General features: G+C 38.9%; 1 protein-coding gene across 1 annotated transcript in view; it reads right to left on the bottom strand.

The window, feature by feature from the left end:
• Positions 1-16,998, bottom strand: part of OSBPL6 (oxysterol binding protein like 6) — an 88,429-nt gene extending 71,431 nt beyond the window's left edge. The window contains exon 1 of the mRNA XM_054562542.1: positions 16,882-16,998. Coding sequence (XP_054418517.1) covers positions 16,882-16,983 — 102 coding nt within the window. The 5' untranslated portion in view covers positions 16,984-16,998. The remainder of the gene's footprint in view (positions 1-16,881) is intronic.
• Between the last annotated feature and the right edge of the window lie 2,476 nt (positions 16,999-19,474).

The raw sequence follows: 19,474 nt of genomic DNA, 5'->3' as shown, positions 1-19,474 counted from the left end.
CAAAAATTTGAGAACCACTGTTCCAGTAGAACTACTATTAAAATTTTGTGTTTATTGTTAAAATGGAGAAATCTTACATACATATAAGTTATTCTCTTTCTCGTAATGCTTCTCTTGAGGAAAAGCATTGTTTAAACAACTAACACATTTTAAAATTTCTTTAAAACTTCTTAATCCACCTTCAGCTAAATTATGTAAATCTATTAGTAACCCCAAACTATCCTGACACATTACACAAACCTGTAAGAGGAAAACAAAGCTTGTTTCATATACTCTTGAAATACATCTGAGCAAAACTTCTCTAAATGTATATCCCATGAAACTAAAAAACCATGAAAGTATGTTTCATATGCCTAAGTTAAACCACGAGTAGTAAAGATATCCAGGTGTCACTCTACTATAGAGATAGAAATGTTTCACCTTGCCCATAAAAGATAAATAACTTCATAATTTGAGACAAATTTCTACAGGGAAAAAAAGTTTACAAGGTAGCATTTTTAATTATCAAGAATTAGAATCATTTAGAAACTACACATTTTAGTATTAGTTCTTCCCTCACTACTTAACAGAATACCAACCAAAAAGTTCATTAAAATGAATAAAATATAGAAGAGCAGAAACTGCCAGTGAAATGTATCATTCACTCATTCATTCATTCACTCATGTGCTGGTTCCACTAATCAATATATCATTGTTGGGCATCTGTACGGTGCCAGGTGCTGATTATAGCATGCCAGAGAACAAAATAGACAAGAGATTTCCTCCTCTGATGCTTTTATCCTAGAGAGAGGCCTTATTACACAAAAGATCAAATAAGGCTGAACAAAAATTAGAAACACATGCCTTAATATTGTTCCATGTGGCTACTGTTTTTACTTTAATTTTTCCAGTGAAATATCTTTTGTCTGAGTTTCTCTTTAAGGACTGTAACTTATACTTCTAGGTTGCTGGGCAATAAAGTACACATACATTGCCTCCTCACCTGACTCCCTTCCCCCGCCCCCAACAAATAAACATGGTAAGAAAAGCAGAACTTGAAAAGGAGTTTGACATCAACAACAAAGAAAGCAGAAAAACAAGGATTAATTCAGGAATTTAGCCAGGGGAACGAAACTAAATCCCCTAATTTCTGAACCAAGCCACAGACATAGAAATCAATTAGGACATTTAAAGTGTGATAAAGAGTTTTGTTCCTACAGTTACCAGGGGATACTTAAAATGTTGCTAGGATTTTGTCAATCAGAAGGGTCACAGACCAAACAAACCAGGATGGGATCTATAAATTACATATCCCTGGACATGTCACAGAGAACTTAATATTAGTTTCTTCTCCACTTGATTTATAATATAGTTTATATTATAGAAGCAAAGTAAGAGGTTCAATCATTTCAAACATAGTGCAACATAGTACACATTAAGGCTAAGTAAAATTACAAACCCCAAAATTTGTTGATTTGCCAAAGCACAGAGAGTCATAAAAATAATTACTGAGAAATAGTAAGTAAATGAATATTTTTATTACCACAAATGTATGTACATATTTCTCCAAAAATATAGCATAATTTATTAAACGACCAGTTGATACCATTATTATGAATGTAACTAGCTTCAAAAAATGAGCTATTTCATTTAAACTCCAGAATGATAAAGAAGTGCTTTTATACAAACTTGAGCGGTCTTATACGGGGTGGGGCAAAGGTAGGTTTACAATTGTGAATACATAAAAAGTTTATTCTTATATTATTATTTATTAATTATTGTATTATTCTCTGAAGTTATAGAACCATACAAAACCATTCATTACTTTCAATGAAATATCTAAGCACTTCAATGCTATATTTTTAATATTGGCAGATATAAAGAAGAGTGTTTTCAAATTTACCATTCACAGTCTTGGAATCCAGTTAGATTGGGTACTCCTTAAAAGTGGGGGCCAGCTCATCTTCACTTGGCATTTCGCCCCTTCTACCCCCAGCCCACCCCAGCCTAGCACAAGATGCTGAACATTGTAGCCAGTCAAGATTTTCTGGAGCCCTGGCCAATGTGGCTCAGTTAGCTGGGCATCGTCCCACAAAGCAAAGGGTTGCCAGTTTGATTCCGGTCAGGATACACACCTAGGTTCCAGGTTTGGTCTCCGGTTGGGGTGCATACTAGAGGCAACCGACTGATGTTTCTCTCTCACATTGAAGTTTCTCTCCCTCTCTTTCTCCCTTCCTTTCCCTCTCTCTAAAAAAATTTAAAAAATATTTAAACATTTTTTTTCCTGGAATTTTTCAGTGTGCTATGACTAATTTGTCAAGAGCAGTCCCTCGGCAATCATGAATTTAGGATTAGGCATTAAACTGCCTTTAGCTTCATCTTTGAATTATAAAAATCACAACTCCAACAGGATAAAACTTTTGAAAACATTTAGAGGACTCAGCTTTTAAACTGGAAATATTGAGTGGATTAATCACAGAGCTCTTGTTTATTGGATTTAAAGCTATGGCTGGTCAGTAGGTAATGTCAAATTTAATTTGGCAACATCTTCAGTAACAAAATTTAATTCTTTTCATAAGGTTTCCTTTAAGATAATTTGTACTAAAATTTTTTGCACTTTTTCTTCACAAGCTGGCTATTTTCATATTCTTTCACAATGACCTGTAAACAGATGCCATATACCTTCAAGGTGTTATATGTATTATATAAGCAGGTTAAATAAAGGATTACATGAATCTGTTAATTATTCCTTTAAAATCAAGTTTCTTCTCAAATACTAAAATTACAACCTAATTTCTGGACCAATGATTTGCTTTTTTTAAAAAGACCTTTTTTTTTTTAAATTTTTTATTTTAAGAGGAGAGCTTTAGCATCACAACGTTGATGGGAAGATACAGAGATTTCCCGCATGCCTCCTGCCCCCACACATGTACAGCCTCTCGCAATATCTGTATCCCCTGCTGGAATGGTACATTTGTGACAACTGATGAACCTCGGTTCATTCCAGTTCAGTTTTTTAAGAAACTTAGAACACACAGAAAGGGTGGAAGTACTTACCCGCCCTTTGGTCCCCCTGCTCTGATAGACGTGGTGCATATTTAACGTAAAACCAGGGGTCTGGAACACATTTCACTGCAGCTCTTCATTTTGGTAAAAGTTTGTTCCCGGCTAGCATTCAGTGATCTTAGTATCTCCTGGGCAGCAAGTGGAAATCTGCCAGCAGGACTACAGTCTGGTCTACTCAGTATCAAAGATGTGGGTAAACAGACAGACAATGAGACATTTAATAATAGCTGAATGGCTTTGTGCAGCTCCTGCAGAAAGGAGCGTGACTCTCGGATTGAAAGTCCACATGATCTGCTGAACGGGTCTGTTGGCCGCTGAGCTTGTCATTTACTTTAATTTTACTTTAATTTAAAGGCATAAAGGAACTGCTGAAAATACTGTAGGCTGTGGCTACAAATTTCTGTATAGACTCACTTTTCATACAAATTTAGCGTAGTAGTAAGAAGTGGACCATTGCTCTCTGAAAGTTAACTTCACTGAAACTTTTCACCTGATCATTTCATCTAAACTATTTTTATATTCACGAATTATACAAAATGTTTTTAAAAATATCCAAAATAACTTAGAAACTTGCAAAGTATTTTTTAAATTAAAGTATGGCTGACATACAATATTATTTTAGTTTGATGTGTACAAACTAGTGATTCTAGATATATATACCTGACAGTGTGGTCACCATAATATGTCTAGTAACCACCTGGCACTGTACGAAGCTATTACATTATTGACTATATTTCTCATGTTGTACATTACATTCCTGTGACTTATTTATTTTATAATTGAAAGTTTGTACTTCTTATTCCCCTTCACGTTTTTCACATATTCCCCACCTCTCTCTCCTCTGGCAACTATCCGTTTGGCAACTGTCTCCATGGGTCTGTTTCTGTTTAGTTTTGTTTCTTCATTTGTTGTGTTTTTTACATTCTACATATAAGTGAAATCATACAGTATGCCTTTCTCTGACTTATTTCATTAGCATAATACCGTCTAGAACCATACGTACTGCAAATGGCAGGATTTCATTTTTTTCTTTCACTTGCTGAATAATATTCTATTTGTATATACAAGGTATGGCAAAAGTAGATTTACAGTTGTGAGTGTGAGAAACACAGTTTATTCTTGTATTATTATTTATTAATTATTGTATTACTTTCCATACAAACAACTCTAAGAGTACTTTTGCCCCATCCTGTATGTACTGCATTGTCTTTACCCACTCACCTGTCCATGGACACCCAGGCTGCATCTATGTCTTGGGTTTTGTAAATAACGCTGCCATGAACACAGGGATGCTTTATCTTTTCGAGTTAGTGTTTTGTTTACTTCAAATAAATGCCCAGAAGTGGAATTGCTGGGTTGTATGGTATTCTTATTTTTATGTTCTTCAAATGCTTTTGGTTGATAGGCTTGTCTTTCTTCTACTTATAGCTAATGTTACCAGAGCAACACTATTTCAGTGACACTAGTGACCTTCATATGACAGTATTGATGATGATGGGGGTGAGGGCAGTCAATATTTAGCAGTTTTCGACATCCTTGTCTCTATGCTTTATGTGGGTTATTTCATTCCATCTTCACTCAACAGCTTTTGAGTAATGACTATTAAGTTTATTTTATGTCTAAGCAGAGAAAGGCACAGTGAGGTTAAATTAATGACATAGGTTCGGTAAGTGTTGGAGTTGGAATGTAAATCAAGATTTATTGTAGAGCCCATGCTTTTAAATACTGCCTTCTACTGAAGTTAAAGCTAATGTTAAGTGATAAAAATTACAGCAATATCAAGTGTGTTTCCTTAAGACTAATTGAACATGTCAAAAGGCATCCCCCACCACAACTTTCTCTGAGAACAGAGAGGCAGAAATGAGTAAAAGAAAAAAGAAAAGATTAGAGCTCTCTTAAATATGGTACAGCTTCAAGGTTCATTTCCAAGTTTCAAGAATTAAGAGCAAGCCAGATAGCTTTCACTTGAGGGATGCAGCACCCTATGCAGAGAAAAGAATGTAAGTTTCGCAGTCATACAGACAAGCACAGCAACCTGCAGGCTGCTACTTACCATATGACTTGGCAAATCATGAAACTCTCTCAGCCTCAGTGTTCTCTATTTGCAAAATGGGGATGGTAATGTCTATCTTAGACAACATGGCAAGCCATGAAGTTGGCGCCTGGGGTATGCACAGTGCTGCCCAGGGGCTGGCATGCAGCAGGCACTCAACAAATGGTAGCTAACATCTCAGTTATAGCTGCTATAAGAATAAATGTGCAGGAACTGTGTGTGTTTTTATTGCCATAGAAAGATATGTCCAAACATCCCGCAGGTATGTGACACCTGGATGCCTTTTTGGAAGTTAAGGATGCATTAACGACCTGGCCATCGTGTTTCCCGGTTAACCCCGTGGCCACCGTGAGCACTGCCCCGTGACCAGAGCATTGGCATGAACTGAGGAAGCTGACGCAGTGAGTGGAGACAGACGCCCTAGACCCTCGCCAGGAAAAAGCATCAGCAGTGGATGGCAATGCAGCCTTCTGAATTCCCGCAGCAAAGATGTGCACAGACTTGTGCGCCGTCTTCTGCGTAATTTCCTTCAAGAAATTAATATTTGTAATAGCATAAAATATTTAAATTACCAAATCCAGAAGGCAATGACTGAAGTAGTAATTCCTCTGCTTTCTCTACAGTAACAGTTATCTTACCCTTACTGAAAAAATGGCAGAACTGCATTACTAATAAATCTACAGATAAAGTACCACTAAAATGAATGGAAGTAGACATTTTTAGAAATAGTTGCTGGAGAAAATTCCACATAGAACAACTGGAAACCCTTGGAGGGGGGTCGTGGGGAAGGTCATCAGAGTCTTGACTTTTCCTGCACAGAAACAAGCAACTCATTAAGAGCCAATAGTGAAGGCCCCTGTTGAACTGGCCTGTTGTTGGAAACCTAACATTGTAAGAAATACCAATCAGACCCATCAAGTGGTCCATTTAGACGCTGAGGGTAGTTCAGTGATCTTAATTATGATGTGGTAAAAGGCATATGGGTAAACAGCTTTTTGAAGCCCATGGTTGCCTTTGAGAACAAGAACCAGACCTTACTAATGACGTGCTCCTCACGTGTACTCTCAACACTCACAAACATATAATGGAATCACAGGAAACCCAAGCAACTGTGATCATACTCCTTTACAGCAAGTGTAAATGGGTGACAAATACTAGGGACAAATACTAAGCCACTTCGAGAGCAAAACTTCTAGCACATATAGAGTTGATTTAAAAGGAAAAAGTTCTGTGTGACTCAAAAAGATCATTAAAGTCAAGTTAATTTGTAATTTTGTACAAGGCTATTAAAATGACCCAGGACAGACAAAGGTTTTCAGTATGATAACCACTTCTACAATTTTGCTAACAATACTAGCAAAAAAACTCCCCAAACAATCCTACACGATATACGAGCTCTGCCTGGAAAAAGTCCAGCCATTGTTAATATAACAAGAATGGTTTGCCCGACATCTATGTAACTTGGCAGCCAAGGAGAGTGGACTGGAATGTGCATGTGTGAACAATGACGACTTCACTGTACTAGTCAGGGGGGTGGTAGATGGCATTGAGTGAGCCTGTGTACTGTGTGGCCATCACATTCAAAGTGACAGAGCAAGTATAGAGCAATGGATCTGCATAAAATACTGCATTAAGCGTGAATGTTTCTCCACAGAAACCATTCGGATGATTCAGAAGGTCACAGCTATAGGCAACTGGTGACTGGCACCTTCACCATGACAATGTGCCCACTCATCCATCACATCTTCTGCAGAATTTTTTGGTAAAACATCAAATCAACTGGTGACTCAGCCCTCCTACGGCCTAGATCTGGTGCCCTGTGACTTCTGGCTTTTCCCAAAACTAAAATCACCTTGGAAAGGGAAGAAATTTCAGACTGTGAATTAAATTTAGGAGAATACAACAGGGCAGCTGATGGTGATTAGGAGAACTAATGGTGGTGTGAGGTCCCAAAGTGCCTACTTTAAAGGGGACAGAGGTGGCATTGTCACAAGTACAATGTTTCTTGTATCTTGTATCTTCTTCAATGAATGTCTCTATTTTTCATATTTACATGGCTGTTATCTTCTGGACAGACCTCATATATCTATTTAACATTTATGTATGTATATTTGATGCAGAGTTGGTTTGTTTTGATCACTCTTAAAAACTCCAAGCAGCTTATGTCTACAATTTGCCCATATGTACTCATAAGTATTTGCTGAATGAAAGAGTAAATAAGTATTTGTTGTAATATATACACAGTGTCTAAGCTTCCACAAACATGCTTATATTATCATGAGATAAATACAAGTAGTTTAGAGGACAAATAGTGGTCCAGCTCCTGCCTCAGAGCCTCAAAGATGGTTTTAAAAATTTGTTCCAAGGATATCCTACACATTCATTAAATTTTAAAGCTTATATTTATGAAGTTAGGGCTTACAATTTTATTATTAAAATAGCTGACACTTGAATCATATTTACTATACTCTAAATGCTGCTTTAAGACCACACACATACACATGTTAAATCACAAAATATGACCTTTAAGAAATATGCAGTTTTTCCTGTAGAGGCAATATGGGCACATTCACTGCAGACATTTTGGCAGAGTCAAAACATGCTCAGCAGGGGTGCACGAGAGTGTCCCCTTCCCCGAAACCTCACTACCACTGGCTATTACCATTGTTACAAAATCAGTTCTGAAGTAGGTAGGATTTGAGGTCAAGAAGTCTGGCACTTTGCAGTATACAATACACACAGGGCCGCTCTTTAGGTTTGGAATGGTATTTTACTTAGAGCCTAGAGGAGTTACAGTGGACATTGGACAGAGGGAGAGTAAAATTTTCTGTTTGTTCAGTTGAAAATCAAATAAAGCAGTTTTGTAGACTTGCAGGCATTCAGGATGATGTTTTCATAGTCCTAATGATGCACCTAAAAATGTATCCTGTAAGAGTGATGCTTTCCAAACCTGGGGGAGTAACTGTCTCCTGGGAAGCACCTGTGAAGGACAGACTCCCAGGCTTCCCCAAAGACCAGCCGGCTGAGGCTGTCTGGGGTTCACTAATAGATTATGGCTCTCTCTATTGGGTGTTTTGCCTAAGAAACAAACAGGCAATATTAAATCTTGGGTCTGACAGATGAATGTGCTACTATAAAAATGCTGTCCCAAATTAGCCAGCTCAAGGTCATAAGAGATTGCTTCTTCAGTGAGAAACTAAGGCAGGTTTAGAGGAACGAAAGGTTCTGGCAAACATACCAGGGAAAGCAGCAAAGAGATTCTCATAAGCTCTAAGTCACTTGTGGAAAATGAGCCTCTGAGAGCCAGGTGGCAAATTTCTTTCCAGTGGTCTCAATTTCAGCACACTTGACATGGGCTGAATAGAATACTGTAAATATCAAGCAGTGGCAACAGCCATCTCCAAGTGCCACGTAGGGACAGCAAGAAATCTGTGGGGCTGCTCATTTTATTCCATGCAAAAGGCTAATCAGGCCCTGGATGGGTAGCTCAGTTGGTTAGAGTGTTATATACCGATACATCAGGTTGCAGGTTTGATCCTGGTCAGGACACATACAAAAAGCAACCAATGGTTGTATAAATAGATGGAACAACAAACTGATGTTTCTCTCTCTTCCCTTCTCTCTCTCTCTCAAATCAATTTAGAAAAAAGGCTAATCACAATTTTCAATGAATGAATAAATGGTCAAAACTTTCATTTCAAAGGTAACACGTAGTGAAAAATACAGAAAATTCAGAAAAACAAAAAGAACATAGAATTCATCTTTGCTTCAAGTACTTCATATGATAATAACTTTTTGATCTATGTGCCATTTGGTCTATTGTTCCCCAGGCCAATGAGGATAAAAAATTCACACAATACATAACTCAAAAATAATTGACAAACGCTGGCTTACAAAGTTCACTTAGAAGGGTGCAGAAGGCTGTTCTCTTTGACAGTCAGCTTGCAAGACTTACAACAGAACAAACAGTGAGTTGGCCAACCTTGTCTTAACTGCCCATTAGCTGTGGCCAAGATATTGCATGACTTCATGTCAGAATTCAGTTCTCTAACCTTCCAAATGAGAACTCGTAAAATATTGTCAGTTGCTGGTGTTGATCTATTAATTTATTCATGAACTTTGCCTACTATTTAGATTTTTTTAGAATACCCAATTTACAAAATGCATTTAAATCACAACAGTTGGTCATAGTGTGAGTTTTTGCAAGCAAATATAATTTTCCCATTGACAATGGCCCTAAATCCTAAAGGTTTCCATGGGATGGATGGAATTTCAAAAAGGCTAAATAGGAAGCAACTCAAAAGTTTATACATTTTTATTTATTGATTTGAGAGAGAAACATTGATTTGTTATTCCACTTATATATGCAGTCATTGGTGGATTCTTGTATGTGCTCTGACTGGAGATTGAACCCACAACCTTGGCACATCAGGATGATGCCCTCACTAACTAAGCTACCTGGGCAGGGCCAGAGTTTAAATATACCCAGCACCGAGGGCTTCATTCATCTGCATCACTCTCGTGAGGATACTCTGCAGATTTTCATATCAGGTAAGTATTTCTCTCTGAACTTAAAGTTGGGTTCCAGGATCATCCTGCAAATCCCTGATCCACTGAATTCTACATAGTGCTAAGAACTTTCTATTCAGATACTGGTAGATTTCAAATTGTATTCCTCCTCATTGATAAGATTGGAGATGATTTAAATTGGAGGTTAGGCATGAAATTAAGAATGCTTGGATTCTTTTCCTGCAAAGAGTAGAACATTTTTATTTGTGGGAACACTACTCTACTTCTTGTAACTCAAAGATGGAAATAGTCTTTATAGTCAGAAAACAGAGACACTATATTTCAAATTGATGATTTCATTATTTCATTTAACAAAGCTATCTGAAGATGATGCTTCAAAGATCTAAGCAGACAGGCATATTCCAATTCAGTTCATGTACGCTGGGGGTATTTCTACCAGCTTGTTTGTCCAAGAAGAAACCTTGTTGTGAAATCCCTATACAGAAAGTACAGGCATTGACGAGGAGTACTTCTGCTTTTTGGTTTTCTAGGCACATTCTTCATGTATAGTGAGAGCTGCATGTATAGCAGATGCTGCCAATATCAGGACTGGGTGGCTAGGACACCATCTCACGGTTCCATGAGCCTCACTGAATCACTGTTGGGGACAGACTTCACGTGTCATCATGGATATGAACTGAGGTTGTTTTGAAATGCATTGCTGTTGATTATATATAGGAAATATTTGTAGATACCCATGTAATGGAAACATTCTATTAAAGATTGACCATGACACTGGATTTTATTTTATAAAAACTAGCAAGAAGATTAACTCACAGACTCTTATGACTTATTCACAATGTAATTTTTCTTTGAAAAGTCCTTTATGATCTTTGAGCTTCAGCAAACTTTAAATCATTGTAAGGAATGGCCGGTACTTTTTAAGCATTTACAACCCCTAACCCAGGAGAGCTATAACAATTCACTCTAATGACAGACACTGTCACCTGGTAATTACGCATTCCAAATGCTAAGTTCTTACGGCAATAGTGTCCGATTTCTTTTATGACTTGATAATTGAATTGATAAAAAGAACTGATGACTCCCAACAGGGATCTGGCTTTTAAAAAATGGAGCTCCTTGGACCTGATCCCAGAACTACTGAAACCATCTCTACAGGGCAGTCTAGGTCTTGCAGACTGTAAAAAAAGTCTCAAAAATACATAAATAAAGGGGTATCAAAACGCACAAACAGAATCCAGTCAGCCGATCATATACTTAGCCTATTATATAACATTGCCACAAAATAAATTCTATGAGAGATTGGGAAACAATAACCTGTTTTAAATAGTTACTTTCCACTCCCACCGATACTTTTAACATCTGCGTTGAATGCTCAAAATGCTTTGCTTTTGACCGATACCGTTTCCTCCATAAGCCACAGGCATTTACCCCACCACACAAGGGCAGTCAGCAGCAAGCCAAAGGTCTGTGTTGTCCTAACTGCCCCCTACACTTTTGGACCATCCTTCTTTTCTTTTTCTTTTTTAATTTTCTTTTTATTGTTCCCCGTTACACTCTGACAGTGTTCCGCATTTCCCCCCTTTGCCCACCTCCACCCAGCCCTCCCCCCACCCTCAGGCCATCACCACACTGCTTTGTGTCTATGGGTTGTGCATATATGTTCTTTGGATGAAAGAAAGTGGATCATCCTTCCTGTACTCTTACCGGGAGACTCCAATTATACTACTTCCCCTCCTTGTTGCTATCTCCCAACCTCCTGATTGTTCCTTCACAGCTACCAAGGCCTCTGGAACCTGGTTCACAATCGTCCTCTGCATGCCAACTGCTCTTGTATTTGGCTCAAATCTCTTCTGGGCCATATAGTATGCAGTGCTAAGGATACGTGATTGAACAAAATACAGCCCCTATTTTCAAGGAGCTTGCATTTCAGTGATAGGAGATAGAGGAAAGGGATACAAATAGATAAATATGTAACATGTCAGGTGGTGCTTAATGCGCTGTAGACAAAATAAACAAGTAGACAGTGAGTGATGAGGACATGCATGGTCGGGAGGAGATTACCCAGAAAGGGTACTTTTGGAGAATTGGTCAAGTGTGTGAGCAAACCTGGGGGTGCCTGGAAATAAAGCAAGCTAGACTCACGGAGCTAAAAATGCTGAGGCCCTGAGGTAGGGGCAAGCCTGGCACATCTAAGGAAAATGGCTGGGGAGAATTAACTGAAACAAAGCCTGGTAGATGGGACCAGAGAGGGAGCAGATCCACATTATTAACGACCTTACAGACAACAATCAGCAATTCAAACATCATTGGGAGGGACAGGGGAAACCACTGGAGGGCTTGGAGCACAGAAGCAGCTTGATCTGACTTAGGTTTTGACGAGATCGCTCTGACTACTCTGTAAAGAATGGCCTACTTGTGAGGTTGGAAGCAGGGAGACCAATCTGGGTGAGGAATGATGGTGGGTCAGACCAGGATAAAGGGGTGTAAGCAGTGGTCAAATTTTAGGCATGTCCTGAAGGTAGAACCAAGAAGATTCACTGAGGGTTTGGGAGGGGGTTTCAGAAGAAGAGAGGAGTCCAGGATGACTCCTGGCAAGGTTTTTGATCTCACCAAATGAAAAGAGTTCTCTTCCCTGCGATAAGAAGCACTGGGAAGAAGTAGATTTGAGAGGAAAATTAGGAGTTCAGTTTTGAACATGCTTAGTTTGAAACGTCTTTTTAACATCCAAGTGGAAATTACCCTTAGTCACTTGACTTGATACCCAAGATCACCGCTGGCAAATTCACTGGCTTTCAGAGGCCAGGCAAGAAACATAAATAAGTATTGAAATACAATAAGGAGAGGCAGGGACTGTGGCTGTAGTCGATAATACTGTATATAGTCAGTAATACTGTAATAACTATGCACAGTAACAGACGGTCACTAGTCTCACTTTGGAAGATACATAAATGCTGACTCACTATGTTGTATACATGAAACTAATATAATACTGCATGCCAACTATAATTAAAATTAAATTAAAAGTATTGATATTTACCAAAAAAAAATACAGTAAGAAGAGGTAGGGACTATAGCTGACCAGAGACAAAATGTCCCATTTAAAGGCAAAGCGGCTCCTGAGCCCAGTCCAGTGCTGTCGTTTGGAATCTGGGCCTAGTGTTCCTAGATCTTTCAATTTCTTAGTAAGAAAAAGAATCTGAATTTTTAACATCCATATCTTAGGGAAATAAAATAAGTTCCACAATATACTACATTCTAGAAGCACTCAGTTAATGTTCTAACTGCAGACATTATTGGTGTCTTTAATTTATTAATATACATTGCAAAAAGAACTGTATTTAGCATTTTTCTAATTTACTTGACAAATCCTCTCTTCATGCAACACCTCGAGGGACAAGCTTTCCTTGGTGCATCCATAGGAAGTGCTTGTTTATGCACCAATCCTAGATGTCTACTCAACGTCTTTATTTCCTTTTAGAAAATTTTAGTATGTATATTTCTTGCAGCTTGTGAGTCACAGTTAATCTCACACACACACACACAGACACACAGCCAATTCTGTTAGACGTTCTAACATCTAATATCAGACTTGGTCCAAATGTAAATGAAGCATTTACTAAAGTTCTATAAATTGCTAAATACTGAGTGGAGTCTTGACTTTCTCATTGGTGAAGAAACACTGAGTGAAATCACAGGAACACTGAATAACTTCATTTCCTAACTCCTCTCCCTCCTCCACCTGTTGGGCTACATAATTGACTGAGAGGAAGGGCTGGCAGTTATTACTATGCACTTGGCAGACATTCTTTGTTTTATTAGTCTATGAGGAAGGAGGAAGGGAGAAAGACAAATAAATCTGGAATGGAAATTTTATAATAAAAAGACAACACTAATATTGCTGCTGGTCTTTAAAAAAATACTCTAGGATATATTAAAATGTTTGAGGTTCAAGGCTTGTCTCTGAAGAATTAGAGTGTGTAGTCTGTAAAAGAGCTCACTATGCAGTTGAGCAGATCAGTGCATTTTTAAAAAACAATATAAAAATGTCACATATTGCCCTGGCTGGGTTGTTCATTTGGTTGGAGCATCATTCCATACAACAAAAAGGTCGCAGGTTCGATCCCTGGTTGGGGCGTATACGGGAGGCAACTGATCAATGTTTCTCTCTCACATTGATGTTTCTCTCTCTCTCAAATCAATAAACATATCCTCGGGTGAGGACTTTTTAAAAACAATGCCACATATTGTCAAAAACTTCTATAAAAGTTCAGAGAAGAGAAAGAGCAACGTGGATTTGAGGGGCCAGTGAAAGGGCTGCCTAAGGTGGTCCTTGAAGCACAACCAGGTATCAGATCGAGAGCAGGGCAGTGGGACTTCCATGCAGGAAAGACAAGGGCAGGGAGAGAGAGATAAGGCAGTTTTAGGTACCCGGAGCTGACAAGACTGTACAGGTTGGGAGGAAAATGGGACAATGAGGCTGGATCAGATCACAGTGGTTGCTGAACAACAAGTGAAGAAATACGGCCTTAATTGTGCAGGTAACTGAGAGTCTTTGAAGGATTCTGGGCATGAATCTGCCATATTAAGGAAGTTTGATCTTACAAGGCCATGGGGAGAAGGTGAGGCAAGAGGACTTTGCAGGATCTTGGGTCGAGGGGATGAGAGTCCAGGCTACAGAGCGAACAGTGGGAATAGAAAGAAAATATTATATTATGGAGGAAATATTAACTAGAACTTGCTAATTTTTGAATGTGAGAGAGGCAAAGGAGAAAGAAATGGCTTTGACCCTGGGTCAATAACATAATGACTATACCGGAAGCAAGCTGGTTTATACAGTCACTTAAGGTGGCATTGGTACGTCTAAGGAAGAAGGTCCAATTAATTAATTAGTGATCTAGGACTAGAACTTGGGGAGGACAGACAAATAATGAACACTAAGGCACCACAGTATTCTCAGCTATGTGCTACATCCTTTACCTGTATGATCAATTTAGGAGAGAAACAGGGATGGACTTTGCAGTTTGGCACCATCTGCATAGATGCCAGTCAAATTGGGAGAATAATGACATTCAATAAAAACCAATTTATCACAATTCCTCTATGTCCCTTCACTATGAAACCAGTCTTCACACAAAAACAGATGCAAATAAAAACACTGCACCCTATCACAGCACAAGATCATTCAAAATTCTGATTTCTGTAAGTGAACACTGGATTCTAGGAAGGGACAGAGACAGGGAAGAAAAAACACAACTGTAATTGTTCTTTTTTCTTCTTTCCCTTGAGAAAAATGAAAAGACACAAAACAGGAGGCAGGAAGAAACCTGAGGAGAAGGTATTTGGGAGTGTTTCCACTTGCTGAGATAAACAGGAATGAAAGCAAACTCCTTCCTGAAGCAATAATAAACATTTGAATGCTGTCTCCCTAGTTTTCTAGAATTCATTATCAATTTAAGAACATGTTACACGAGTCCCATCATACACCTTTCCATCCACAAGCCGGCCAGGAGCCACACGTTCCAGCTTCCCACCCCTCTGGCAGGCCGGGATCTCACTGTCTTTGTTGTGCTGGCGCTGGAGCTCAGGTCAACGGGCACGTCAACAGTGATGACAGGTGTTTAAGTGGCTGTCATCAGTCTTTTCCATTTGCCGCAATCCTGCAGGGTGAGCTGAGTCCATCCCTTCCTTCCCTCAGCTGCCAGAAAGGCCATGTTGCTTAAAATGCCTCTCCCTTCCAAGACCCAGGGCACGGGGAAATGGAAAAGCCATGATGAGAAAGGACGGAGGAGCAGGTGAAGGGTAGACTACAACGGCAAACTTAGAAAGCATCTCCTCAGCATGCAGTGGTTACTTATAATGTGTTTTCATTCATGGTACTCTTACTTTCTTTTCTCTACAAATGCAATGCTATAACCAATGTATGTTATTTACAAAAGTGTGTAATCACACATTTAGTTAATAACATAACTGTTCCTAATGAACAGGATGTAAACGTCCTCATTGAACTCTGTAACAAAGGACAATGTAAAAAATTCCCCAAGATCCACAGTAGAAATGTCTGCTTAGAATCTGCAAAAGATATACCTGATTCTTACAGATTCCCTTGAATCTCTTGCTAGAAATGGGAGAGGGAGAGCTGGGAGGGGTTGTAGACCGAATGTTCCCTGCATTCCCATCATCTAAAAGAATAAATTCACATCTGGAACCAGCTGTCTCAAGACCCAGGTCTATACTATGGACAACTGAATAACGGTAGTTCAGAAATCTTTAGTAAAAGGTGAAAGATTTATACGATCTGAAGAGAAACCAGAGTATGAAAATTGGTAGTCTGTACTTCTAGAAACCAAGCAATATATTTTGAATACATAAACTTGGGGTGGGGGGACCTTGCAAAAATGTTTACTAAGTGAATGTCTCTCTAAATAAAAGTTTTTATAAAAAGTCAACAACACTTGCTTACTGTGAACTTCCAGTCACACAACAAAAATCTTCATTGTAGACTTTGCAGTTTGGCACCAAGATACATTATGATATCATCAAAGATAATATTATAATCATACATAGTAATACTGAGATAAGTACTGGGCAAAACAATCACCTGTTTTGACAATTTAGACAATTCACACAACTAATCCCCATACAACTCTGACCGTAGAATAGCCACTGCAGTAGCAATGAATTAACTCTGTAAACAAAAATAATTTAGAGTTGACTCAATGGAATAATTAAGCAACATTAATTCATTTTCTATATTGACTTTAAACATTGCCTGCGTTCTTACTGCCCTTAATCCCCTGATATTATAATTTTATTTATAATCTAATTCCTGTATTTATTACTAGGTTCCATGAAACACCAAAGAGAAGTTGGTGCTTTGCAGACCAGTGAGAGACTTATTGAAAGAAGACTTTTGCAGATTCAGGTCCCTTTCTACCTTCATGGATGAAGAGAGGGTGGACAAAACAGCCAGGGTCCAGAGGCTGGCTCCCACCTCCAGGTACAGACAATGAGGAGAGCGCCCCAGGGCTCCAGCCACCCTTCTGTGCTCTAAAAAAGGATCCTAAGTAATGGAAAAGCAAGTATAGGATCCTCATGACAATGCCAGGTAGGTCTACAGAAATTAGTGAGTTTTCCTGTAGAACAAAAAAATCTTCACAACAAAATTTCAGAATTAATTAGCAATCCCACCATATTCTAACGGTACTGTATTTGCATAAAATAATGAAATGCAGTTTATACTCTTCTCTTACCTGTCTACTCTCCCTTTGGGAGGACGTTGAAGAGGAGGCACTTCGATGGGTTGGAGTGGATGTTTTATGAGCAGGGGATATGCCCTTCTCGTCCGAACTCATAGCTGCAGTTGGAGTCTAGTTGCATGTACTTAAGATCATCCCAATTGTGTCTCCAATTCAGACAAAGAAGTAGATGAATTTTCAGCTTCAGTCCATTTCACAAGTCAGGTTTGACTAGAAAAGAGGAAGGCAAACAGAATGTCCAAAACATCTCAAAGCAAAACAAACAAAACAAAACTCATGGAAATAATTTTAAAAAAATTGAAAAGTATATTTAGGAAAAATTTTAGTGAGAAGAAGAACTATGACACATTAGGAAATGTTTCTTCCTCTAGGTTTCTAAGGTGGAGGCTAAAAGTACTCATATATAACAAAAGTCCGTCAACAACAACAAAAAGAAACAGGAAGAAACTGTATGCTCAAGTCACACTCTTCCCTTATGTCCTCTTTGTTTTAAAGCAGCTTCCAGTGCTATGTTCCTGGCCCCTCATGTCAAAGTGCATCAGTTTCTTCTCATGAAGTTTAATTTCCCCTGCCCAGTGGATTCTAATAACAGCTCAGTCCATACTTGTATCCAGTTTAACCCAGCCATGTCATGTATGTGACAGATAAATCCAACACAAGACAGCCGGTCACAAAGGGCAAAAGGCCTCATGCCTTTTGTGTATCATGTGATCTGGCCTTTAGGAAGGATCGAGGAATACACATATTTACAGTTATTTAAACCTCAAGACTACAGCCCACCAATGCCAATAACCAACAGGCTCGAAAGCATCTACGGATTGACAGGCAGGCCCCAACACTGGGGTAATGTTGGAGTTGCTTCACTGACCCACAGCCAAGGGCCACTTCTTTTTTCACTTGGATTAATATAAGGAAAGTCTGCATTGTATTACTAAGGCTAAAAGCTTGTGCCTGAGAGAAGCGTTGTTCAATTGGCAACAGAGGTTGCTAAAATACAAATGGTTTGAAAGCATACTAGTGTGAGGTTAAATGTTTACACACCATTCTGTGACTCAAGAGACTGACCACTAAAGTGAACTTCATCCCCTTCTAAGAAGATAGAAGGTCAAGTTCTAGCCCCTACCTTAGTTCTAATTCTCGTTGGAAGAAGAAAAGAGCACTTGGGGAAGTACTTTGGCACAGGCTGTTAGAGAAAGCTTCCACTGAAGAACAGAAACCAATCTTTAGGCCAAAGAAAACAGAGTCCTCTCAGAGCATTATGAAGACACATGGCAAGGAGAATTAACTGGGTCTGGAGGTCAGAGGAACCCTTGAGCCAGCAGGTGTGAGCTGAGAATTGAAGGATAGATGTCTGGGTATCCAGGGTGGCGTGACCCAGGAAGCCGTGCTGGTCACCACGGTCAAAGCACAGAGAAACAGTGGCATAAGGGTCAAAGAAAGTCAGAGGCCAAGCCTCACGAGGGTCTATGGGCCAAGTTCAGCATTTTGATCTTAACCATAAGAAGACATAAAGGGGTGTGGTATAACAAGATGTGTCTGTTTAAAAGGACACTTTGGCAGCCACTAGGAGAACCAAATTAGGGACATGAAGACGACGAGGAAGCCCTAACCAGGAGACGATGGACTAGAGAGGTGATGAGAAATTGAGAGTATAACTAACTCCCAGGTTTCCAGCATTCAGAGTGAGGGCTGGACAAAGGAAATCCAGAATTGACAGAAGGTCATGACTACGATTCAGACATGTGTCCTTGAGGTACAATTGAGGCACTGAAATGGAGACAAGCACTTGGAAGGGTAGGTTGAATCTCAGAGAAATTTAGGCTGAAGACAAATGTTTAATAGGTTATGTTAATGACATAAATGTATTGAGTGATTTAGTATAAATCATATAACTGCACCTGGAAATAAATTAAATTTTATACAGGACTATATAAAATCTGCAACATTACATTAACAGATTATGTGACCCTGAATATGTTAGGCAGGATTTTAACGGTTATCAGATTATAAAGAATATTCAAAAGAACAATCCCATAATTAAAAGGCAAATTATTATAAATGAAAAAAATGGACAATTAATGAATGAAACTTGTTATACTTTCTTAAAATTTCATCTTCATTACAACTGCAGAAAAAACAAAAGCTACTTACTCTAAAAACTGGAAAACTTTCTCTTGCCTCAAAGCTAGTTTTTAGGCCAAAAGAAATGCAACAAGCTGTAGAGCTCTATCCTGGGCTCAGATAAGGTTCCATTTGGTATCGACAAAAGGTAGTGATAAATCAACACGTAAATGATCATCTAACCCCTTTGTTTTATGAAAGTAATCTGATAAGTGTGAGTAAAATTTCTCAAGCCAAGCTCTGGTGTCAGCAAAGAGAAAGTAAGAACACTGCTCAGATCCTTAATGCAAAGTGCTCTGCTTCCTGGTCCAGGATGCTAGATGCTGATACTTCAGCTCAAGGTACGGAGGTTGTGTGATGTGCTTAGCACCCTCAACAGAGGAGGCTGAGACAACCAAATTCATTTAACTGTTATCCATTTGGAAGTAAATTCAATCCAAGCTACATTAAGGGCCAACATTTCCTC

Source organism: Pteronotus mesoamericanus, unplaced genomic scaffold, assembly GCF_021234165.1.
Source record: "Pteronotus mesoamericanus isolate MK-2021 breed Mesoamerican mustached bat unplaced genomic scaffold, CSHL_Meso_final scaffold_651, whole genome shotgun sequence".
Classification (NCBI taxonomy): Eukaryota; Metazoa; Chordata; class Mammalia; order Chiroptera; family Mormoopidae; genus Pteronotus; species Pteronotus mesoamericanus.
Note: the sequence above shows the minus strand (reverse complement) of the source record. Positions and strands in the feature narration are given on the sequence as shown.